Consider the following 25,817-nt stretch of genomic DNA (forward strand, 5'->3'; position numbering starts at 1 on the left):
GGCGTGGTGATGGGCGCCTATAGTCCCAGCTACGCAGGAGGCTGAGGCAGGAGAATCGCTTGAACCCGGGAGGCAGAGGTTGCAGTGAGCCAAGATCATGCCACTGCACTGCAGCCTGGGTGACAGAGCAAGACTCCATCTAAAACAAACAAACAAACCAAATAAAAAGACAGAGAATGGGGAATTGAGGACATCCAGTCAGTTGGATAGATCTGGATTCTATTCTTAGCAATTCTGTGATCTTGGGCAATTTACATTGTCTTTTAAGTTATCAGCTGTTCTTAGGTTATAAAAAGATCCATTTTGTAAATTGTGTCAAGCAGATGTCGACCATTTATAATAAACTTATCAAGATATGAAGTTAATTTCTTTGCTATCATTCGAAAGACAAACTGATAGGGTCAGCAAACTACCTTAAAGATGTTCTCATTAAAACAAAAATTAAAAACACAGCTCCTATAGCCAGACGTGGTGGCAGATGCCTGTAGTCCCAGCTAATTGGGAGACTGAGGTAGGAGGATCCTTTGAGCCCAGGAGTTTGCAGCCATCTTGGGCAACATAGTGAGACCCTTATCTGAAAAAAAAAAAAAAACAAAAAAAACCCAAAACCCTAGCAAAGCACATTTTCTATAGAAGCTACTCAGTGGACATAATTAAAACAAATGGTAGTATGTTGAAAAAATTAAGACATTTAGTGTGAACCACATGTCTAGAAAAAAAATTAAATAGAAAACATTAAGATATTTACAAAGTCTGTGTTTACAATCTGAACTGATTATATTAAACGTATACTGACATTTTAGGGATGAATAAATTTCCTTCTGAAAAACAGATTTTAGTTTTGGCTTTTAGTACTTAATAATTATAGGGAGAACATGGAAATATTAAATACCAACAATTTGGCTGGGCGTGATGGCTCACGCCTGTAATCCCAGCACTTTAGGAGGCTGAGGCGGGCAAATCACTTGAGGTCAGGAGTTCAAGACCAGCCTGGCCAACATGGGGAAACCCTGTCTCTACTAAAAATACAAAAAAACTAGCTGGGTGTGGTGGCAGGTGCCTGTAATCCTAGCTACTCCGGAGATCGAGCCAGGAGAATTGCTTGAACCCAAGAGGTGGAGGTTGCAGTGAGCCGAGATTACGCCCCTGCACTCCAGCCTGGGCGACAGAGTGAGACTCCGTCTCCAAAACAAAACAAAAACAAAACAAAAAACCGAAAAAAACCCAACAGTTTCAGAGATGAAAAGATTTAGGCGGCCTAAAAGATTGCCAAAATGTAGTATTACATGATAATCTAAACTAGTTTTAATGCAGCTGAATCCTGGTTTAGACTAAAGTCAGCTGATTGAACTACTAGTATTAGATCTTTTGGATTTATTTTAAGCACCATTTTAGGACAAAATATCTAACATTTTACTTGATGAATTTTAACTTTTTCTTAACACTCATTGTTTTGAAGAAATTACTTTGTAAAAGTTTGAGATGTCACTAATTTTTCCCTTGGCATTAAGCGATACATGAATTCATTTTATTCTTCTGACTGAGGATGTTTCTGTTAGTGTATACATTCAAGAATATGATGATGCCATTAGTCATTTAATTTTGTTGAAACTTGGCTTTAGTGGCTGTTAATAAAATGAATTGGTTGGCCAGGTGTGGCACTTTGGGAGGCTGAGGCGGGCAGATCACCTGAGGTCAGGAGTTCCAAGACCAGCCTGGCCAACGTGGTGAAACCCCGTCTCTACTAAAAAAAAGAAAATTAGCCGGGCGTGGTGACATACACCTGTAATCCTAGCTACTCGGGAGGCTGAGGCAGGAGAATTGCTTGAACCCAGGAGGCGGAGGTTGCAGTGAGCCAAGATCATGCCACTGCACTCCAGCCTGGGCGACAGAGTGAGACTCTGTCTCAAAAAAAAAAAAAAAAAAAGTAAATTTGGGTTTTACAGTTTTTCCTCTTATACAAAAGATAACTGGAGACTAGATCTCAAAGAATGAAGACAGCTGGAAAGCTGGAAGACACCAGAAAACCAAGAAAGGGAGAACTTCCCTGAAATACTGGCCAAGGCAGAAGTGCATCCACCAGTACTGCAGACTCACCGCTGTAGTCCATTTTTTGGAATAGGGGGACAAAAACTTAGGTTTGGACGGAAAATTTCTCTGGTAAAAGTATTCTTTCTGTCTGTCTCTCTCTGTCTCTCTCTTTAATGGACACAGGGGCTTACTCTGTCACCTAGGCTGGAGTGCAGTGGTGCCATCACGGCTCACTGCAGCCTTCACCTCCTGGGCTCAAGCCATCCTCCTGTCTCGGCTTCCCAGAGCGCTGGGATTACAGGTGTGAGCTACTGAGCCCGGGTTTTTTTTTTTTTTTTTTTTTTTTAACTCAAGCCTGTTGAATAATTACAGAATTGAATACTATTACCTGTCTTAAATACTGTCTTCCAGGGACAATATCCTAGTGGCAATTATTTTAGCTAATTTTGAAGGTTTTTCTCAGTTTTTATTCATCTAAGCATCTAGGGGTTTAGTGATTATTGTCTGAATGCAAAACATTGAGTTAGGAAAGATACTGATTTTTGCAGTCTTGAGTTTATCTCGCCTTCCTTAAGTAAAGGTGCAGTGTAGATCTTCATTGCTTATTACAAGTAAAAATAGTAGCCTGTAGAAATTTGTGCAGAAGAAAATAAAATAATGGGCCTGGTGTTTCTCATCAGTTTAAATCCATTTCACCTTCGTTGAGACTGAGTCTTCAGTCTTTTAGGTGGCGAGTCAAGGTTTTACTAATTTAAACTATTGTCTAAATTCAGGGCTGTCTTTCATTGTTAAAGGAGATAGTTTGCCTGACAGTACCTGGAAGCAGTGTTTTGTGACATAAGTAATGTGTTCACCTAGATAATCGGTCTGTAACCTACTCATATATATATATTTTTTGAGACAGAGTCTCGCTCTGTCACCCAGGCTGGAGTGCAGTGGCGCAATCTCGGCTCACTTCAACCTCTGCCTCCCGGGTTCAAGCAATTCTCCTGCGTCAGCCTCCTGAGTAGCTGGGATTACAGGTGTGCGCCACCATGCCTGGCTAATTTTTGTATTTTTAATAGAGATGTGGTTTTAGCATGTTGGCCAGGCTGGTCTTGAACTCCTGACCTTGTGATTTGCCCACCTCAGCCTCCCAAAATGCTGGGATTACAGGCATGAGCCACCGCGCCCAGCTATATTTTAAAAAATTTTTTAATTTTTTGAGATGGAGTCTCACTCTGTTGCCCAGGCTGGAGTGCAGTGGCGTGAACTTGGATCACTGCAACCTCTGCCTCCCGGGTTCAAGGGATTCTCCTGCCTCAGCCTCCTGAGTAGCTGGGATTACAGGCGCTCACCACCATGCCCAGCTTATTTTTGTATTTTTAGTAGAGATGGGGTTTCACCATGTTGGCCAGGCTGGTCTCGAATTCCTGACCTCAAGTGATCCACCTGACTTAACCTCCCAAAATGCTGGGATTACAGGCGTGAGCCGCTGCCATATTTTCCATTTTTTTTTTTTTTAACCAAATGCCTTATTTTCTTAGAATGTGACTGATGCTGATACAGAAAGTTCAGTGTGCACTATCATCTTTGCTTTCTAATGGAAAGGATATTATACTTTGCTTCAGTCAGTTCGTTTATGGTGAGTGGCAGTTAATTCTTTGCTGAAAGACTGTAGTATTATAGTTGAAATCACTGTCTAATTATTTACCTTGTGTTGATTCTATTTTTAAAACCTGCCATTCTTTGATTGTTATTATGCATTAAAAAGGCAGTTTGGTCTTGAACTCTAGACCTCAAGCGATCCTCCTACCTTGGCCTCCCAAAATGCTGAGATTACAGGTGTGAGCCACCACACCTGGCTGTAAAGAGGCAATTTGGAATTTAGAGAGGGATTCTAGTCCCTTGTTAAATAACTAACTCTAGGCTGTGCGCAGTGGCTCTCGCCTGTAATCCCAGCCCTTTGGGAGGCCGAGGCAGGCAGATTACCTGAGGTCAGGAGTTCAAGACCAGCCTGGCCAACATGGTGAAACCCCATTTTTACTAAAAATAGAAAAATTATCTGGGTGGTGGCGGACACCTGTAATCCCAGCTACTCAGGAGTCTGAGGCAGGAGAATCACTTGAACCCGGGAGGCAGAGGTTGCAATGAGCTGAGATCACACCATTGTACTCCAGCCTGGGTGACAAGAGCCAGAGTCCATCTCAAAAAAAAAAAAAAAAAAAAATATATATATATATATATGTATATACACACATATATATAATTTTATATATTTATTCATATATATATTTGTGTATATATATTATAACATGAAAAAGAAATAGGGCATGAATGTAATTTAAATAAAAGAGTGTTCTAGCACCTGCCCACTTACCAGTCTGACTGGAACCTTGTTTTGAAGCAGAAATGTATTGAAAGTTCAGAAGTATTTCAGAGAACAGCATCATAAAAAATATTAAGAACCTCAGTTTTTATTAGGGTAATGATAAGGTTTGTAAAAATCTTCAAGCGCGTTCTTCCTTTCACTATAAAATATTTTTTTTTGTCTGGGTGCAGTGGCTTATGCTTTTAATCCTAGCACTTTGGTAGACTGAGGCGGGAGGATCATTTGATCTCAGGAGTTCGAGACCAGCCTGCGCAACATAGTGAGACCCGATCTCTACTAAAAATACAAAAAATTAGCCGGGCGTGGTGCTGCAAGTCTGTAGTCCCAGGTAGTAGGGATGCTGAGGTGGGAAGATCGCTTGAACACAGGAGATGGAGCCTGCAGTTAGCAGTGATGGTGCCACTGTACTCGTCCAGGCAACAGAGTGAGACTTTGTCTCATAAAACCCAAAACCAAATGTTGTTGTGTGCTGTTTGGTATTAACAGCAAGGAATCAGATAATTAAAGCAGAAGTACAGTCAAAAAGAAAATTTTATGGAATTAGTTATTGGCTTATTTTGAGGAAGAATGGATCAGAACAGCAAGAACACGGATAAATCTAATACCTGAAATGGATCTCCAACAGGAAACTCAAGAGGATTTCAAACAATGGCTAGAGTCTGTTTTCAGAGATAAAGAAGGCATCACATATACAGTAGCCAACCAGAATCGGAGATAAACAATGAAATAGCAACAGGCCAATTGAGTTCAACTTTGAAACTCATGAAGGAGAATTAAAATCAAATCAGGGAAATGAAAGGTGAAGTCAAAAAACGTTGAGAATAGAAGAACTGAGGAGATTGAAAAAATGGGAGGCTGGGCGCAGTGGCTTACGCCTGTAATCCCAGCACTTGGGGAGGCCAAGGCGGGCGAATCACCTGACGTCAGTAGTTCAAGATCAGCCTGACCAACATGACGAAACCCCATCTCTACAAAAAATACAAAAATTAGCTGGGTGTGGTGGCAGGCACCTGTAATCCGAACTACTTGGGAGGCTGAGGCAGGAGAATCGCTTGAACCTGGGAGGCAGAGGTTGCAGTGAGCCGAGATCGTGCCATTGCACTCCAGCCTGGGCGATAGAGCAAGACTCTGTCTCAAAAATAAAAAAAAAGAAAAAAAGAAAAAAAAATGGGAAAGAAGGCATACCAGGCTCACATAGCTGTTATTTTTTGTGTGTCTGTTTAATCACAGTATATCCCGTGTCATCTTGTTCTGACCAGCCACAGTAATTGGGTTTGGGTAGGCTCATGACACATATGCCCAGATCTTTTACACAAAATGTAATGGGAAGGCTGGGCATAGTGGCTCACGCCTGTAATCCTAGCATTTTGGGAGCCCAAAGCAGACGGATCAACTGAGATCAGAAGTTCGAGACCAGCCTGGCCAACATGGCAAAATCCTGTCTCTACTAAAAATACAAAAATTAGTCAGACGTGGTGGTGCACGCCTGTAATCCCAGCTACTCGGGAGGCTGAGGCAGGAGAATCGCTTGAACCCAGGAGGTGGAGGTTGCAGTGAGTTGAGATTGTGTTACTGCACTCCAACCTGGGCGATAAGTGAGACTCCGTCTCAAAAAAAAAAAGTAATGGGAGGATGTGATAGTTCTCTGCCTCTGGGATCACAGGACAGGAATGTGGTACGCATGAAGGTGCATGTGGCTGTCAGGTCTGCCTTAGGGAGGACACCCTTCTGCTTAAGCTGAGAGAATTCTAATGACTTATTTTGTGGTTTTGGATCTAGCTATATGTGGAGCCAGTGTAACCTTTAGACTTAATTAATTAAATGAAGCAATAAAAGTTCTCTTTTGTACTTGATCTTGTTTGAATTGGGAATTGGTAACCTCGCAATCTAAAGTAGTTCTGGCTAATTCATAAATTGTTCTTGAGAATAAAGGATATGGAAGGTATGGTTCCCAGAGTTGGTGAGGTTAGTTATTCTTACTGAAAACAACCAACACTGTTATAAAATTATAAAACAAAACTTTTGTGAAAACACCGGAAAGTTGAAAAGTAGAGAAAATTTGAAGGGCTGGGTTATGGGAACTCAGATGACAGAAATGAGAATTACTCTTGTCCTGAAGGCAAACATTTCACCACTTGACCTTGAGTTTTGAAAGCTTTGTGGGGTGAGAGACTCAGAATAGTCTGCATCCTTACTTGTGGCCTGGGTCAACTTCTACTGGGTGGGCCAAGGAACCAAGTCTCGAACTTGGATTAGAGTGATTCTAGGCAGGTGTTGTCTCTTGACACCTGGAGGAAGCTGCCTTCACCCTAGGCTTAAGATTATAAGTAATTTTTTCATGTAAAATAACTAACTCGCTAAGATAATTAGGCATACAAGGGAATAAGAACCATGCATAAGGGTAAGAACCACCAGGAACAACAGAAATAGTCCTGCAAAAACTTGAGATTTGGAATTATCAGAGACTATAAAATAACTGCCCCATTACCAAAGAAATATGACAATCTTGAAATTCCTTAGAGAGTAGGAAACTATAAAATATGACTTAGTAACTAGAAATCGTAGAAATGAAAATTACAAACAAAATTAAAAACCGGATAGGTGTTTTAACAACAGAATAAAAAGATGAAGAAGGAATTAGTGAAATGGAAGGTAAGCCAGAAGAAATAATTGTTTAGTATGGAGAAGAAAACGTAAAAAAAGGTAAGAAGCTAAAAGGATAAAGTGAAGACTAACATACATTAATGTGAGTCCCAGTAGGATAGGAGATAGAGAATGGGGCAGAATCTAAAGAGACAATAGCTTAGAGTTTTCCACATTGAAGGATACCATTTCATAGTTAAGCCCATGAATGACAGACATATGTTTAATAAAAATAAAATCTACACCTAGAATACACAGTGAAACTGTAGAAAACATCTTAGACAAAGAAATCCTCTTAAAAACAGCAGGAGTAGGAATGGGAATCACCTAAAAAGAGACCGTAGATTACTTCTCAATAGCGACAATGGAAGCCAAAATATAATGACACCAACAGATAATGAAATAACCTTAGTGTGCTGAAAGAATATAATTGTCAACCTAGGTTTCTATTCCAGCGAAAATACCTTTCAAGAAAAATTTTTTAGCAAACAAAAACAGTTTGTCACCAGAGGACAGCAGGAACACAAAAGAATGAGCAAATTATGTCATAAATACGTGGTTACATCTAAAGGAAAATTAAATTAAGCAAAAATAGTGTTGCATCTAAAAATACAGAATTAGGCCGGGTGCGGTGGCTCACGCCTGTAATCTCAGCACTTTGGGAGGCTGAAGCGGGCAGATCACCTGAGGTCAGGAGCTCAAGACCAGCCTGCCCAATGTGGTGAAACCCCATCTCTACTAAAAATACAAAAATTACCTGGGTGTGGTGGCGGGCGCCTGTCATCCCAGCTACTCGGGAGGCAGAGGCAGGAGAGTTACTCGCACCCAGGAGCTGGAGATTTCAGTGAGCCAGGATCGTGCCACTGCACTCCAGCCGGGGCAACAGAGCGAGACTCCTTCCCCCCACCAAAGAAAAAAAAAAACTTAAAAGCTCGTACCTAGTTGCATTCCTTATGAGCACAGAGCAAAATGTCCTCATTTTACCTGGTTTAAATTTTTTTTTCTTTCACGGCCTCTTTTATTGGGAGACCTCTGAGTTTTGATGTGTCATGACAGATAGGAGAGGTCATATCCTTGTGATTTGTGGTTCATTGCTGGTGACATCAGAAAGTAAAGTCAACCAGGAAAAGACTCCATGGGCCTGGCTCAGGTGGCTTCTGGAGCACCACCTCCATCAAGGAGCTTTTCCTGGGGTCCATGTGTAGTCCATGTTGCCTGCTCTCCCACCCAGGGTTGCTGTGCTTATTATACAAGATGGCCAATAAAGCATGACATATATTCAATAAATGTTCATTTCTTTTTCCAACCCTTCTTATTTTAAGTTGAGAGTATTCATAAAAGGGATTGAGCATTTCCATTTATGGACGAGGCAACTGAGTACAGCCCCCAGGGGCACGCAGCGAGATGGCTGTCTGCTGAACCCATACACCAGCTCTCTAGGCGTTTGGTCCTGTGGGGACCGGTGCATCAGATGCTTCCTAAGCTGGCGTCACCTGCGTGGCCCGATGCCTCCTCTGGTGTTCATTGTTAATTAATGCCACCTCCTGATGGCAGTTTCTTTCTGGGAAGAGGAGAAAAGAGAGCCGTCCCCAAGTGAAGGGTGCAGGGAAGCCTCCACGAATAGTTTCAACTAAGGACTGTCCCAGGAAGGAAACTCTTGGGATGGGTAAAGAACAGCGAACTTCCGGTGTGACCCGGATGCACCCATTTCCAGAGAGCAGGAAGCACAGAGAAGGCCCGTGGGTCGCCCTTGGGGTGCTTTCCATCTTGCAGGGCTCGCTGCCTGCCCTGAAAGTTCTGATAAAGACATACGACCTTCATCACCAGGGGCGCCCCGTGGGCTGTTGCTGTAGCGTCTGTCCCCCATTTCTTACACACATTGAGTGTGATTGTTACCAGTGGAGGGTGTCCAATGGAAGAAGCACCAAAAGCCGAGATTTATTGAAAGTGGAAGGTACATTCCACAAAGAGGGCGCAGGCCGAGCCTGGGGGCTGAAGAGCCCCTTTACAGAATTTTCTGGGGTTTAACTACTTTCTGGGGTTTAATTTTCTAGAGGTTTCCCATTGGTTACCTGGTGTACATCCTTTGTAAATACAGTAGTGGCCTGCAAGCAGTCTGATTGGTTGTGAAAAGCAACCAATTAGAGGCTGACTTGAAGTTACAAAGGTTACACCCTATGCAAACATCTGTAGAAAGCAACCAATCAGAGACTAAAGTGAAGTTACAAAGTTACACTTGTATGCAAATGACGACTTGCCCTGCCGGGCTCCAGTAATCCCAGTACTTTGGGAGGCCAAGATGGGTGGATTACTTGAGGTCACGAGTTCCAGACCAGCCTGACCAATATGGTGAAACCCCCTCTCTACTAAAAATACAAAAAATTAGCCAGGTGTGGTGGCAGTAACCTGTAATCTCAGCTACTCAGGAGGCTGAGGCAGGAGAATCGCTTGAACCCAGGAGGCAGAGGTTGCAGTGAGCTGAGATAGCGCCATTGCACTTAAGCCTGGGCAACAAAGCAAGACCCTGTCTCAAAACAAAAACAAAAGGCCGGCCGTGGTGGGAGGCCGAGGTGGGTGGATAACCTGAGGTCAGAAGTTCCAGACCAGCCTGGCCAACATGGCGAAACTCCATCTCTACTAAAAATACAAAAATTAGTTGGGCGTGGTGGCGGGCACCTGTAGTCCCAGGTGCTCGCGAGGCTGAAGCAGGAGAATCGTTTGAACCCGGAAGGCCGAGGTTGCAGGGAACCCAGAACGTGCCACTGCACTCCAGCCTGGGCGATAGAGCTAGACTCCGTCTTAAAAAAAAAAAAAAAAAAGTCCGGGGGCGATGGCTCACGCCTGTAATCCCAGCACTTTGGGAGGCCGAGGCGGGCGGATCATGAGGTCAGGAGATTGATACCATCCTGGCTAACATGGTGAAAACCCGTCTCTCCTAAAAAACACAAAAAATTAGCTGGGCGTGGTGGCGGGCGCCTGTAGTCCCAGCTACTCTGGAGGCTGAGGTGGGAGAATGGCGTGAACCCGGGAGGCGGAGCTTGCAGTGAGCCGAGATCGTGCCACTGCACTAAAGAAAAAGGAAAGGAAAAAAGACTTGGTCGCAGTCAGTCTGGGATTCGTTGCAGGAAGCAACCAATCAGAGGCTGAAGTGAAGTTATAAAGTTACACTCCTGTGCAAACGTCTGATTGGTTGCAGAAAGCAACCAATCAGAGATACTTTAAATTTTCCATCTGGGACACAGAAAAAGTGGGGGTGGTGGTTTGCAAACTGAGTAGCCTCCCATCCTTTTGTTACTTAGGTGTGGAAAGTTGGGGTTTTCCTTTTGATTTAGTTCTAGGAAATCAGCATGAATTGGCCTTAGGTTCCCTGCCTCCAGACCCTATTCTCCGGCCTCATGATGACTTGATAGCAGATTTATGGCGATTAAAGATGAGAAGAAGTGGTAACAACAGTAGGCAGAAAATTGCCCTAGTTTCATGTTCTGACTGTGATAGTGGCAATATGACCTTGACAAATCACTGCATTTGTAAAATGAGAACACATCTCTGTTTTCTTTCGCTGGGGAATTAAAGGAAAAGTGAGATTATGAAGAAATACTATGAATTTTCAGAAATAATGAAAGTGTATGCTAAGTGAATGTCTAATTATAGAAACATATATGCCTTTGTTGTCCATTTCGCCTAAGCCACATTTTAATGCAAATTTACTTAGACTTGGGGGAGAGGGAGAGGGAAAGAAAACCAGACAAATTCACTTAGTTTTTTCCAAGAGAAAAAGAATGGGACCTAGGCTGTTAGGCCAAATAATTTCTATAATTTACCTATTCACTTGCTTGATATGGCTTTTACTTTCGTCTCTAGTCAGGGACCCTTGTGTTGGGAATCAGATTTGCTTCTGTTTGTTCAAATATATGGGGATAAGTGTTTTGTTTGTTTTGGTTTTGGTTTTTTTTTTTTTTTTTTTTTGAGATAGAGTCTTGCTTTGTTGTTTGGGTTGGAGTGCTGTGGCGTGATTTTGGCTCACTGCAACCTCCACCTACTGGATTCAATTGATTCTCGTGCCTCAGCCTCCTGAGTGACTGGAATTACAGATGGTACACCACCATGCCTGGCTAATTTTTGTATTTTTAGTAGAGACAGTGTTTCGCCACATTGCCCAGGATGGTCTCGAACTCCTGGCCTCATGAGAGTCACCTGCCACGGCCTCCCGAAATGCTGGAATTACAGGTTTGAGCCACTGGGCCCAGCCAAGTGTCAATTATTTTTTATTATGGTTTGTATTTATTTATTTTATTTTTTTGAGGCGGAGTCTCACTCTGTCGCCCAGGCTGGAGTGCAGCAGCGCAATCTTGGCTCACTGCAACCTCCGCCTCCTGGGCTCAAGCGATTCTCCTGCCTCAGCCTCCCGAGTAGCTGGGATTACAGGTGCGTGCCACCATGCCCGGCTATTTGGAATTTTTAATAGAGACAGGGTTTCACCATGTTGGCCATGCCGATCTCGAACTCCTGACCTCAAGAGATCCACCCGCCTCGGCCTCCCAAAGGGCTGGGATTACAGGCGTGAGCCACCACGCCCAGTGGATTATGGTTTTTATTATAAAGCGCAACTTCCTAAGTATGTATGCTTCGTTACCTGTTGATGGGTAATCTGGGCTAGCAGTTAATTCACATGGTAACAGATAAAGCTAGATCACAGTCTTTAACAATAGGGAAATAGAGCATCCTCTTTAATAATAGGGAAAAGATATACTGACATTTTTAGGCATAACAGTTTTCTGCTGACAGCTCCTCAGCTGCTTGTCCACGTTCTCCAGAACCCTGGGGCTTTAGCTAAGGAATACTCGGGTGTTGTCAGTAAATTAATTTGTTTTTACAGTTACTATTCTTGTTTCCAGTGTTTAATTTTTAAATTTTTCAGTTATCTTTCCATATTAAGTTTATTTAATTATTCAATAGCTCCCTAAAAGTAGAATTAATTCAACTAAATTAAAAGGGACAATTTTTAATAGGCATCTAATTTGCATGCTATTTACAGAAAACCTTTTTAATATTTCAGTTTTAGAAATTTGCTTTAGATTTTGCCATCTTAGTATGTCTTTATATGGTGTATTGTTTTGGTTTTATTTTGGTAAAATATACATAATTTTTTGTGTGTGTGTGACAGGCTCACTCTGTCACCAAGGCTCCAGTGAGGTGGTGTGATCTCAGCTCACTGCAACCTCCGTCTCCCAGGTTCAAGCGATTCCCCTGTCTCAGACTCCTGAGTAGCTGGGATTACAGGAGCCCACCCCCCTGCCTGGCTCATTTTTGTATTTTTAGTAGAGGCGGAGTTTTGCCATGTTGGCCAGACTAATCTCGAACTCCCGACCTCAGGTGATCCACCTGCCTCGGCCTCCCAAAGAGCTGGGATTAGAGACATGAGCCACCACGCCTGGCCAGTATGTTTTTATATGGTGTGTTGTTTTCATTTTATTTTGGTAAAATATACTTAACATAAAATTTACACTTCTAACCATTTTGTTTTGTTTTTTTGAGACGGAGTTTTGCTCTTGTCACCCAGACTGGAGTGCAGTGCTGCGATCTCCGCTCACTGCAGCCTCCGCCTCCTGGGTTCAAGCAATTCTCCTGCCTCAGCCTCCCAAAGTGCTGGGATGATAGGCGTGAGCCAAAGTGCCTGGCCAGAATATGCTGTATTATAAAGAATCTTACATGTTACTTGATGCCTGTGATCTATTTTCTTAGTAAAAAGAGAAACTTCTCTCCATTCAGCCTCAGTCCACTGCACCCACTCTTTTGTGTGTCAGGATGTTCAGGGGAGAAGAGGGCTTAGCATCTCTGTCCTGTGTTGAGTTGTGGTTGCCCGTCACTGGGCTGTAAAGTGCCTTGCCTCGTCTTGTTCTTACTTGGGAGAAATTTCACTGATTCTGGGTGCCACCTGGATTTATTTGGGGTGTGATATTGACCCAATTTTCTGGAAATAACAATATATAGAAAGTTAGGGGATAGATTCTTTATCTTATGAGGGTGTGGGGCAAGTCAAATACTTAGTTTCTGAGCCTTATTTTGTCTCTAGAGCAAGAAAACTGTAAATTAGGCAGCCCGTGAGGGGCCCTCACAGCTTTGGCTGTGGGTTCAGGACACCAGATTTCTACCACTCACTTTCTTCTTACTTCTCCTGCACAGGGATCATGGCCCAAGTTGCAATGTCCACCCTGCCCGTTGAAGATGAGGAGTCCTCGGAGAGCAGGATGGTGGTGACATTCCTCATGTCAGCTCTCGAGTCCATGGTGAGGCCTTCTGTTCCATCATTCCATAGTTGGGTAGGCCTGCGCTGTAGATAAGGTTGATTTGTTTTTGTGGAAGATAGAATTTTATGGTTTTTAGTTTTAATGAGTACTTTTTCTTTACTTTTTTTTTTTTTTTTTTGAGACGGAGTCTTGCTCTGTTGCCCAGGCTAGAGTGCAGTGGCGAGATCTTGGCTCACTGCAACCTTTACCTCCCGGGTTCAAGCGATTCTCCTGCCTTAGCCTTCCGAGTAGCTGGGATTACAGGCGCCTGCCACCACACGCGGCTAATTTTTTGTATTTTTAGTAAAGACAGGGTTTGACCATCTTGGCCAGGCCGGTCTCGAACTCCTGACCTCTTGATCCACCTGCCTCAGCCACCCAAAGTGCTGGGATTACAGGCGTGAACCACTGCCCCAACCAATGAGTAGTTTTTCTTCTTGAATAATAGTTATGGGTTTAAGCCTTTCACATCACATTCATTCATTCATTCATTCATTCATTTATTTGAGACAGAGTTTCGCTCTTGTTGCCCAGGCTGGGGTGCAATGGCATGATATAGGCTCCCTGCAACTGCTGCCCTCTGGGTTCAAGTGATTCTCATGCCTCAGACTCCCGAGTAGCTGGGATTGCAGGTGTGCGCCACCACGCTCGGGTAATTTTTTGTATTTTTAGTAGAGACAGGGTTTCACCATGTTGGTCATGCGGGTCTCGAACTCCCGACCTCAGGTGATCCACCCACCTTGGCCTCCCAAAGTGCTGGGATTATAGGCTGAGGTCAGGAGTTCAAGACTAGCCTGGCCAACATTGTGAAACCCTATCTCTACTAAAAATACAAAAAAATTAGCCGGCGTGGCAGCGTGTGCCTGTAGTCCCAGTAACCCGGGAGGCTGAGACAGGAGAATTGCTTGAATCCGTGAGGTGGAGGTTGCAGTGAGCCGAGATCGCGCCACCACACTCCAGCCTGGGCGACAGAGCGGAACTCTGTCTTAAAAAAAGAAAAAAGAAAAAGATGCCCATAAATATTTTGTTCCCAGGTTGTTACGGTGGTATTATTTTTAGGGGGGAAAATTGGAATCACCAACCTTTTAAATAATGTTATCAGTAAATCATTCAAGGTATATTCATTAAACGGAATACTATATACTCTATAATATTTTAAAAGAATATTTAATCTCGTAGAAATATGCTTAGTAAAAGTCAGTAAATACTCTGCCCACCTAAAAGTGATTCTGGCTGTGTGTACACAGGGGAATACTTCTGGAGGTGGGGATTATGTAATGAATGCTGTAGTGTGGGTTTCAGACCCCCCCCCTTTTGTACTGATGGCACTAATTGCCCCAGGTGCCATGGCTGTTCGAGCCACCTTGCACAAGATTCCACCCTTTCCCAGGGGAGGGCCATGCCAGCTCCCAGCTCTGGGTGCAGCTACATCAGTGTTCAGCGCTTCGTCTGTCCAGCCCTGCCTGCCTCCCGCCTCCCAAGTGCTGTAATTGACAGTGCCCCCCAGCAAGCCTGTGTAAACTCTGAGTCTACTTCTTGGAGGATCTGACCAATAAGAGATTACAAGGGAATTGTGTTTTTTTTTTCCTTATAAATTCTGTGTTGTCTTTTGTTTAAAATCAGGCCAAAAACTATCTCGAAAGAGAAGTACCTTTAAAAAATGTTGTTAGTTTTTTTAATTCATCGAGCAGAAATGATGCTCTTAAACGTCCGCCTGTAACATGATGTTTGCTGTTTGTATTGTAGTGTAAAGAACTGGCCAAGTCCAAAGCCGAAGTGGCCTGCATTGCAGTGTATGAAACAGACGTGTTTGTCGTCGGAACTGAAAGAGGACGTGCTTTTGTCAATACCAGAAAGGATTTTCAAAAAGATTTTGTAAAATATTGTAAGCATTGTATTTTTATCTTTTGCATTTCATTAATTTTAAGCCTAAATATTTATAGGTAAGACAAGTTATATTTTCTTTCTTTCTTTCTTTTTTGAGATGGAGTTTTGCTCATGTTGCCTAGGCTGGAGTGCAGTGGCGCACTCGGCTCACCACAACCCCCGCCGCGTGAGTTCAAGTGATTCTCCTGCCTCAGCCTCCCAAGTAGCTGGGATTACAGGCACGCGCCAGCATGCCTGGCTAATTTTGTATTTTTAGTAGAGACGGGGTTTCTCCATGTTGGTCAGGCTGGTCTCAAACTCCCGACCTCAGGTGATCTGCCCACCTTGGCCTCCCAAAGTGCAGAGGGATTATAGGCGTGAGCCACTGCGCCTGGCCAAGTTATATTTTCTTCTAAAACAGAATGAGGTTTAAACTAAAAAAGATTTTCTGAAATGTTTATGGAGACATTTCAAAATGCTCAAAAGGAATCACTGAAATATGTCAGGATAGATACTGAAGAGTTAAGAAAAATGGTAGTGTTTGTTGTACGGTGTTCCTTCCTTGGCTTTACTCTGGGTTGATGAGATACATTAGAGAGAAGGTAATGAAGGTAGAGAAATTTTGAATAGGTTAAAACTTTTACTCAGATAAGGAGTTCTTTTCTTTCTTTCTTTTTTTTTTTTTTTTTTTGAGACAGGGTTTCACTCTTGGGCCCCCCGGGCTGGAGTGCAATGGCACGATCTCGGCTCATTGCAACCTCCACCTCCCATGTTCAAGCAATTCTTCTACCTCATCCTCTCGAGTAGCTGGGATTACAGGTGCGCACCACCATGCCTGGCTAATTTTTGTAATTTTAGTAAAGACAGGGTTTTGCCATGTTGGCCAAGTTGGTCTCGAACTCCTGACCTCAGGTGATCTGCTTGCCTTGGCCTCCCAAAGTGCTAGGATTTCAGGCATGAGCCACCACTCTCGGCTTTTTTTTTTTTTTAAGAGATGGGGTCTCGCTCCGTCACCAGGCTGGAGTGCAGTGGCGCGATCTCCGCTCACTGCAACTTCCACCTCCTGTATTCAAGCAATTCTTCTACCTCAGCCTCTCTGGAGTAGCTGGGATTACAGGTGCACACCACCATACCCAGATAATTTTTTGTATTTTTAGTACAGACAGGGTTTCTCCATGTTGGCCAGGCTGGTCTTGAACTCCTGACCCGAGGAGCCCACCTCGGCCTCCCAAAGTGCTGGGATTACAGGCGTGAGCCACCACATCCGGCCAGGAGTTCTTTTCTAGTTAAAAAGTTGGTGTGTTGAAAACCAGTGATTCACTGTGCAAGTTTGCTTAAGCATATGCAAAATTAAACAGTTCTCCTCCACTCCTTCACAGATACGAATCACCTTATCACAGTCTTCAGTGAGTTTTGTAATCTGCATTTAGAGCAGTGGTGAGCTTATTTGACATTGGAACAGTGTTGAAATTTACTATAGGGTTTTAATACCCACAGCCTTTCACAGTATGGCCATTTTCATATCTGTGTTTAACCTAACACTGTAGGTTTTATGTTAACTGATTGATACAGCATTTTCTTAAAAACATGGAAAGGGAACAAAAAAAGCTAGGGTATCTATAGGCACATATTATATATGGGCATACCTCATTTTTTGTTGTTGTCATTTTTGTTTTTTTGAGACGGAGTTTTGCTCTTGTTGCCCAGGCTGGAGTGCAATGGTGCGATCTCGGCTCACTGCAACCTCTGCCTCTTGGGTTCAAGTGATTCTCCTGCCTCAGCCTCCCGAGTAGCTGGGATTACAGGCATGCGCCACCACACCCAGCTAGTTTTGTATTTTTAGTAGAGACGGGGTTTCTCCATGTTGGTCAGGCTGGTCTCGTACTCCTGACCTCAGGTTATCTGCCCGCCTCAGCCTCCCAAAGTGCTGGGATTACAGGCGTGAGCCACTGTGCCCGACCGGGCATACCTCATTTTTTTTTTTGTGCCTTGCAGACACTGCAGTTTTCACACATTGAAGATTTGTGGCAACCTTGTGTCAAGTCTATTGGTGCCATTTTTCCTGCAGCATGTGCTTACTTGGTTCTCTGTGTCGCATTTTGGTAACTCTTGGCATAGCATTATTTGAGACTTTTTCATGATTATTGTATCCGCTGTAGTGGAATTTTTTTTTTTTCTTTTTTTTGAGATGGAGGTTTGCTCCGTCACCCTGGCTGGAGTGCAGTGGTGCGATCTCGGCTCACTGCATCCTCTGCCTCCTTGGTTCAAGGTATTGAGATCAGTGATCTTTGATGTTACTATTGTAATTGTACTGGGAGTTCTCGAACGCACACATATAATATGGCAAACCTAATAGGTAAATATGTGTTCTGACTGCTTCACCAGTCGCCTGGTCCCCCATCATTCCCTTTCCTCAGGCCTCCCTGGTCCCTGAGACACAATATTGAAATTAGGCCGGTCAGGCGTGGTGGCTCACGCCTGTCATCCTAGCACTTTGGGAGGCCGAGATGTGTGGACCACGAGGTCAAGAGATTGAGACCATCCTGGCCAACATGGTGAAACCCCATCTCTACTAAAAATACAAAAAATTAGCTGGGTGTGGTGGCGCGCGCTTGTAGTCCCAGCTATTTGGGAGGCAGGAGAATCGCTTGAACCTGGGAGGTGGAGGTTGCAGTGAGCCAAGATCGCGCCACTGCACTCCAGCCTGGCGAAAGAGCAAGACTCCGTCTCAACGAAAAAAAAAGGAAATTAGGCCAATTAATAGACCTATAGTGGCCTCTGAGTGTTCAAGTGAAAGGAAGAGTTTCAGGCTGCTCACTTTACATCAAAAGCAGAAATGATGAAGCTTAGTGAGGAAGGCATGTCAGCAGCTGAGGTAGGCTGAAAGCTAGGCTGAACAGGTAGCCAGGTGGAGAATGCGTAGGAAAAGTTCTCGAAGGAAATGAAAACTGCTGCTCCAGTGAACACGCAAATGATAAAGCAAAACAGCTTATTGCTGATAGGAAGAAAGTTTGAATGGTGTGGATAGAAGATCAAACCAGCCACAGCATTCCCTTAAGCCACAGCGTAATCCAGAGTGAGGCCCTAACTCTCTTCAATTCTGTGAAGGCTGAGATGGGTGAGGAAGCTGCAGAAGAAAAATTGGAAGCTAGCAGAGGTTGGCTCATGAGGTTTAAGGAAAGACACAGTCAGCTGGGGGCGGTGGCTCACGCCTGTAATCCCAGCACTTTGGGAGGCTGAGGTGGGCAGATCGCCTGAGCTCAGGAGTTCAAGACCACCCTAGGCACCCTGGTGAAACCCCATCTCTTCTAAAATACAAAAAATTAGCCAGGCCTGGTGGCGTGCACCTGTAGTCCCAGCTGCTCTGGAGGCTGAGGTACGAGAATCGCTTGAGCCCAGGAGGTGGAGGTTGCAGTGAGCTGAGATCTCGCCATTGCACTCCAGCCTGGACTCCTGAAATCTGTCTCAAAAGAAAAGAAAAAAAAAGGAAAGACAGAGTCTCTATAACATAAAAGTGCAAGGTAAAGCAGCAAGTGTTTGATGTAGAAACTGCAGCAAGTTCTTCAGAAGATCTAGCTGAGGTAATTCATGAAGATGGCTACACTCACAAAACCCGATTTTCAACGTAGACAAAACAGCCTTATATTGGAAGATACTCTCTAGGACTTTGCTAGCTAGAGAGAAGTTCATTCCTGGCTTCAAAGCTTCAAAGGACAAGCTGAATTCCTTGTGAGGGGTTAACGCCGCTGGTTACTTTGAAGCCATGTTCATTTACCATTCTGAAAATCCTGGGGTCCTGAAGAGTTACACTAAATCTGCTCTGCCTGTGCTCTATTGATAGAACAATAAAGCCTGGATGACAGCACATCTCTTGATAGCGTTGTTCACTGAATATTTTAAGCCCACTTTTGAGACCTACTGCTCAGAAAAAAAGATTGCTTTCAAAATATGACTGCTCACAGTCACTCACAGAGTCCTGATGGAAGTGTATAAGGAGATGCTTGCCATTTTATTTTTATTTTTTATTTAGTTTTTTTTGAGACAGAGTTTTGCTCTTGTTGCCCATGCTGGAGTGCAATGGCGCGATCTCAGCTCACTGCAACCTCCATGAACACTGTTGAAATGATAACAAAGGATTTAGAGTATGACATAAACTTAGTTCATAAAGCAATGGCAGGGTTTTGGAGGATTGACTCCAATTTTGAAACAAGTTCTACTGTGGGTGAAATGCTACCAAATAGCCTCACACTACAGAGAGACCTTTCATGAAAGCAAGAGTCAATGTAACTTTTATATGCATTGGGAAACCAAAACATCTGTGTGACTTTACTTTATACTTGTATTATTGTGGTGGTTTGGAAGTGAACCTGCAGATGCCTGTATGCCACTAAGGTCTAAGGTTAAACTTCTGATGTCAGTTTAGATTAAATTGGTGATACATTCAGCAACTTATTAGTGAACAAAAAGTTTTGTTAATTCACGAATTTTAATTCCCAATTGTATTTTTAGTTTGTTTTAAAAACTATCCCCTGCCACTGTATTCCTCCCCCTGTCCCTTACCCCCATGCTGTAATCTTCTAAGCTTTATGTTAGTAACTTATTTTTAAAATGTTGTCATTATTATAATGTTGAGAAATGTTCAAGCATTGATTATGTTTCTGTGTTTCTTTATACTAATAATGCTGTTTTGATTGTGTGTGTATCAGCTGCTGTCTGCTCCACCAACACCATAAGCCCGCCTGCAGCTGTACTTATTCTCCCCTTCCCTGTCCTGCCTGGCTTATGTGGTTCTCCACTGGTTAGAACTAAGCATTAAGGGCGCTGTCCTCAGCTGCAAGCTGTAGTCACTGTCCATCAGTATTCATACTTTGTTTTTATTGCTAATAATTTTTTTTTTTTTTTTAAGGAGTCTTGCCCTGTCACCCAGCCTGGAGTGCAGTGGCGTGATCTTGGCTCACTGCAACCTCAGCCTCCCAGGTTCAAGCGATTCTTCTGTCTCAGCCTCCCGAGTAGCTGGGATTACAGGCACACCTGGCTAATTTTTGTATTTTTAGTAGAGACGGGGTTTTGCCATGTTGGCCTGGCTGGTCTCGAACTCCTTACCTCAAGTGATCCACCCACCTTGGCCTCCCAAAGTGCTAGGATTACCGGCGTGAGCCACCGTGACTGGCCTCATTGTTAATAATTTGATCCATGGAGAATGGTTTCTGTATCTAATTCTCCTTCTCTTTTTTTTTGAGACAGAGTCTCACTATCGCCCATGGAGTGCAGTGGTGCGATCTTGGCTCACTGCAACTTCTGCCTCCCAGGTTCAAGCAAGTCTCCTGCCTCAGCCTTTCTAGTAGCTGGGATTACAGGCGTGTGTCACTACACCCGGCTAATTTTTTTTTTTTTTTTTCGAGACGGAGTCTCGCTCTGTCGCCCAGGCTAGAGTGCAGTGGCACGATCTCAGCTCACTGCAAGCTTCACCTCCCGGGTTCACGCCATTCTCCTGCCTCCGCCTCCCAAGTAGCTGGGACTATAGGCACCCACCGCCATGCCTGGCTAATTTTTTGTATTTTTTAGTAGAGGTGGGGTTTCACCATGTTGGCCAGATTGATCTTAAACTCCTGACCTCAGGCGATCTGCCCTCCTTGGCCTCCCAAAGTGCTGGGATTACAGGCATAAGCCACTGCACCCGGCCTAATTCTCAAGTACCTCTTACTTGTTTGTGTAAAGTACTTTGCAGATAAGGAGCAATAATGGTCTTCTGGAAGGTAATCAATAGGTTTATGAGGCAATCATAGAAATTCTTCAGGAGAATTCTGAGCGCTTTTCTGGGATTTAGAAAAGCGTTGTTCAGCAGAAAAAAGTATCATGTGAGTCTCTCACATAATTTAAAACTTTCTAGTTAGAACATTAAAGAAAAATAAAGAAAAACAAGTGAAATTCATTTTACTGGTAATACTTTAGCTTATTATATCTAAAATATTTCAACATGTAATCAATTTAAAAATTATTAATGGGCCGGGTGCGGTGGCTCATGCCTGTAATCCCAGCACTTTGGGAGGCAGAGGCAGGCGGATCACGAGGTCAGGAGATCGAGATCATCTGGCCAACATGGTGAAACACTGTCTCTACTAAAAATACAAAAATTAGCTGGGAGTGGTGGCACGCACCTGTAATCCCAGCTACTCGGGAGGCTGAGGCAGAAGAATCGTTTGAACCTGGGAGGTGGAGATTGCAGTGAGCCAAGATCACGCCACTGCACTCCAGCCTGGTGACAGAGCAAGACTCCGTCTCCAGAAAAAAAAAAAAAATTATTAATGGGATATTTGTCATACTTTTTTTGTACCAAGTCTTCAAAATCCAGTGTGTATTGTACACTCATGAAACATCTGAATTAGGGCCAGCCAAGTTTCAAGTGCCACATGTATCTATTTGTTATCGTGCTAGACTTTGCAAGCCTAGAATTTTTTTGTGTTGATAATCTTCTCATATTTAAATTTGTAGCCAATACAAATTTTCTTTTTTAAAGTAGTACAAGGGTACTAGTATGTAGTATTTTTAGCTATAGCTACACTTATTTCAGAGATGGTCACCATTTCATATTACTTTCATTCATCTCATTTAAGTATTTTAGATTTTTATTTGAAAAGTTCCCTTTTAAATCTCCATCTCCCTGCCTTTTATTTTTTATTTTTTTGAGACGGAGTCTTGCTCTGTCGCCAGGCTGGAGTGCAGTGGTGCAATCTTGGCTCACTGCACCCTCCACCTCCCGGGTTCAAGCAATTCTCCTGCCTCAGCCTCCCAAGTAGCTGAGACTACAGGTGTGTGCCACCATGCCCAGCTAATTTTTGTATTTTTTTGTTTGTTTGTTTTTTTGAGACAGAGTCTCACTCTGTCGCCCAGGCTGGAGTGCAGTGGCTCAATTTCCGCTCGCTGCAAGCTCCACCTCCCGGGCTCACGCCATTCTCTTGCCCCAGCCTCCCGAGTAGCTGGGACCACAGGCGCCCGCCACCATGCCTGGAGAATTTTTTGTATTTTTAGTAGAGACGGAGTTTCACCGTGTTAGCCAGGATGGTCTTGATCTCCTGACCTCGTGATCTACCCGCCTCGGCCTCCCAAAGTGCAGGGATTACAGGCGTGAGCCACTGCACCTGGCCTTTTTTTTTTTTTTAATTTAAGAGACACAGTCTCTATCCATCACCCAGGCTGGAGTGCTGTGGTATGTTCTCGGCCCCATCATAGCTCACTGCAGCCTTAAACTTCTAGACTCAAGCAGCCCTCACTTCAGCCTCCAGACAGCTAGGACTGCAGACATACAATACTATACCTGGCTATTTTCATTTTTTTGCAGAGATGTGTCCTTGTTATGTTGCCAAAGCTGGTCTTGAACTCCTGGGCTCAAGCAATCCTCCTGCTTCAGCCTCACAAGGTGGTGGAATTACAGGCATGAGCCCTTGGGCTTGGCCTCTTTTTTGCTTTTATAACAAATCACAAGTGACTTGCTATTTTGTTACAAAATAACAAATCATTGGTTACAATGATTAATAAATGTTAAAGAATGGTTAAGAAATAGTTTTTTCCTGTTAGAATACATGATAAAAATAGTTTTCCCTGTTAGGATACAGGAAAACGATTTTTACTAAAAACCAAATATTAAGATAATGGATATGGACCTTTTTATTATTTTTTATTTTATTATTTTTTTTTTTTACAGGTGTTGAAGAAGAAGAAAAAGCTGCAGAGATGCATAAAATGAAATCTACAACCCAGGCAAATCGGATGAGTGTAGATGCTGTAGAAATTGAAACACTCAGAAAAACAGTTGAGGACTATTTCTGCTTTTGCTATGGTAAAAACAATAGACTTAATTTTTCTAAAAGATACATTATATAATCGAGTTTTCTAAAGGGGAGATTATGTAATTGATTCGAAAATCATATAACACACATTTTCAGTGACTGAATGGATTAGCAATAACCTTACTTTCTTCCACTTCCATTTTGAAGGAACCCAGGAAGAAGTGTGGCCAGTAGAGCTGTTTCTTTCTTTCTGTTTTTTTTTTTTTTTTGAGATGGAGTCTCGCTCTGTCGCCCAGGCTGGAGTGCAGTGGCACGATCTCAGCTCACTGCAATCTCCGCCTCCCGGTTTCAAGTGATTCTCCTGCCTCAGCCCCCTGAGTAACTAGGATTACAGGTGTCCGCCACCATGCCCGGCTAATTTTTGTGTTAAATTTTAGTAGAGATGGGGTTTCACCACATTCGCCAGGCTGGTCTCGAACTCCTGATCTCAGGTGATCCACCCACCTTGGCCTCCCAAAGTGCTGGGATTACAGGCGTGAGCCACCATGCCTGGCCTAGCTGTTTCTTTCTAATAAGCATGCTCATCTCTCTAATTCCATGCAAAGCCACCTTTTCTTACTCTTGTCACATCGTAAAACAAAGCTCTTACAAGAAAACAGTCAAAGGAGGAGATTGAGGTTTTACTGCAGGGTCATAGGTGAAAATCAATTCTCTGGAATGGGATTTTCAGTATGTGTGAGGCTCGCTGCCCAATAGGTTGACAGTATATACTCATTTGTAAATGGGAAGTTTGTATTTACCTGATAAGTTTTCAATGAGAATATTAGCCGAAACGTTCCTGGTATTTTATGGTAATAGTTGGATGTGCTGGGCTTCTGTATTCTGAGGCCAAATTGTACCTGAGAATATGCCAGGATGGGACCATCTTCAAGAAAGACAATAGTGCAAGAAACCAACCATTGCTCTCTCTGTGTGTTTTTTAAAGTAAAATATTTTATCTACTTTTCATTTTGGCCCTTTGGATCAGTTTCAGGTTTAGACCTTCTGCTGACATGGGGAGATAGAATGCTGTAGTATTAATTAATTTTGAAATCATATATTATAAAAAATCGTGGATGCCCTTATTAAGCCACAATAAGCTAGCGATGATTTCATTTTGTAATCTTACCATTGAATGATGTTCATCTGCTTTTCATCTCCCCCAGGGAAAGCTTTAGGCAAATCCACAGTGGTACCTGTACCATATGAGAAGATGCTGCGAGACCAGTCGGCTGTGGTAGTGCAGGGGCTTCCGGAAGGTGTTGCCTTTAAACACCCCGAGAACTATGATCTTGCAACCCTGAAATGGATTTTGGAGAACAAAGCAGGGATTTCATTCATCATTAAGAGGTGAAGTGCTTTCTCCCTTTGTACCCATCAACAGTTGATTCGTATAAATTTGAATATTTAGCTTATGTTAGTGTATTTTTAAAATTCATATTTAACACAGAAGTCATTTAAATGTATGCTCTACAATAATTTTGCGTATTCATACGGAGTTTTGTTTTGTTTTGTTTTAATGCAGACCTTTTTTAGAGCCAAAGAAGCATGTAGGTAAGTAAGTGCTTCGCTTCCTTGATAGCTGGCTGTCCTCCGTTTTGCTAGATTTTCATACACTTTAATGGTTTCTGTTTTATTGTCTTTGAGAATATGATGTCAGACATTTTCGGATGGGCTGTTTAGATGTTTATATAATCCACGAAAGGTTCATTGAGCTAAAAAAAGTGGAGACTTGTTTTTTTGTTTTCAGCTCCGCTGCTTGTTTTCTATAGAAGATCATACATCTGCCCTCACTTACCAGAATTATGAGTAGGATTTAATTGACCTAATGTCATCGACTCGGCAAGACGTTGTTGGGCACAGCATTGGGTGGGGAGGGGATACGCAGCTGTGTATCATCAGCATTACCACTTTTGAGAGCTTTGAGTCTCACGGAAGAGAGAAAAGTCTGTAAAATGAACATGGCAAGAACATTGCATCCCTATGGCAAGAATGGTTCTGAGAAAGTGCTGTGGATGTTATTGGAGGTTGGATTCCTTTATAGTTCAGGAAAGAGTTCATGAGGAAGAGAGCATTTCCATGGGCCCTTGAAGAATGATGCGGATTTCAGCTTCCTTTAGGGAAGTCTAGCCATTTCATTTGAAGGGAAAACAGGATAAAGAGTAGTACCCTTTAGAGCCAGGTTTATTTGAGACTTTCGGAAGTAAATAACCAGTATCATTGGAATACTTTTAAACATGTAACTATGAAAGGAAAAAATTATATATACATAAACATACACATTGTGTTTTCTGTTAACCTTTGTTTTATTCTCATTGTGGTGAAAAGATTAATTTTTTAGCAGCTTTATTGAGGTATAATTGATACACCATAAAATTCACCTGCCTTTTTTTTATTATTATTATTTTTTGAGACGGAGTCTTGCTCTGTCGCCAAGGCTGGAGTGCAGTGGGGCAATCTTGGCTCATTGCAACCTCTGCTTCCCAGGTTCAAGTGATTCTGCCTCAGCCTCCCGAGTAGCTGGGATTACAGGCACATGCCGCCACGCCCGGCTAATTTTTTGTATTTTTAGTAGAGATGGGGTTTCACCATGTTAGGATGATCTCGAACTCCTGACCTCCAATGATCCACCCGCCCCGGCCTCCCAAAGTGCTGGGATTACAGGCGTGAGCCACTGTGCCCAGCCAAATTCACCTGTCTTAAGTATATAATTCACTAATAGTAGATTTACAATCTTAAAATGTTTTTAAGGGGTTTTCACCCATCATCACAGTCTAATTTTGGGATGCTTTC

At 43.0% G+C, this 25,817-nt stretch overlaps 1 protein-coding gene across 13 annotated transcripts in view; it reads left to right on the forward strand.

The window, feature by feature from the left end:
* The window catches only part of GTF2I (general transcription factor IIi), a 103,061-nt gene that overhangs the window by 18,453 nt on the left and 58,791 nt on the right, over positions 1–25,817 (forward strand). For all 13 annotated transcript variants that reach the window (XM_031013089.3, XM_031013086.3, XM_063708157.1 and 10 more), the window contains 5 exons: positions 13,229–13,332; positions 15,079–15,217; positions 22,901–23,035; positions 24,191–24,374; positions 24,550–24,578. In XM_031013089.3, coding sequence (XP_030868949.1) covers positions 13,234–13,332; positions 15,079–15,217; positions 22,901–23,035; positions 24,191–24,374; positions 24,550–24,578 — 586 coding nt within the window. In that variant the 5' untranslated portion in view covers positions 13,229–13,233. The remainder of the gene's footprint in view (positions 1–13,228; positions 13,333–15,078; positions 15,218–22,900; positions 23,036–24,190; positions 24,375–24,549; positions 24,579–25,817) is intronic.

Source organism: Gorilla gorilla, chromosome 6, assembly GCF_029281585.2.
Source record: "Gorilla gorilla gorilla isolate KB3781 chromosome 6, NHGRI_mGorGor1-v2.1_pri, whole genome shotgun sequence".
NCBI lineage: Eukaryota > Metazoa > Chordata > Mammalia > Primates > Hominidae > Gorilla > Gorilla gorilla.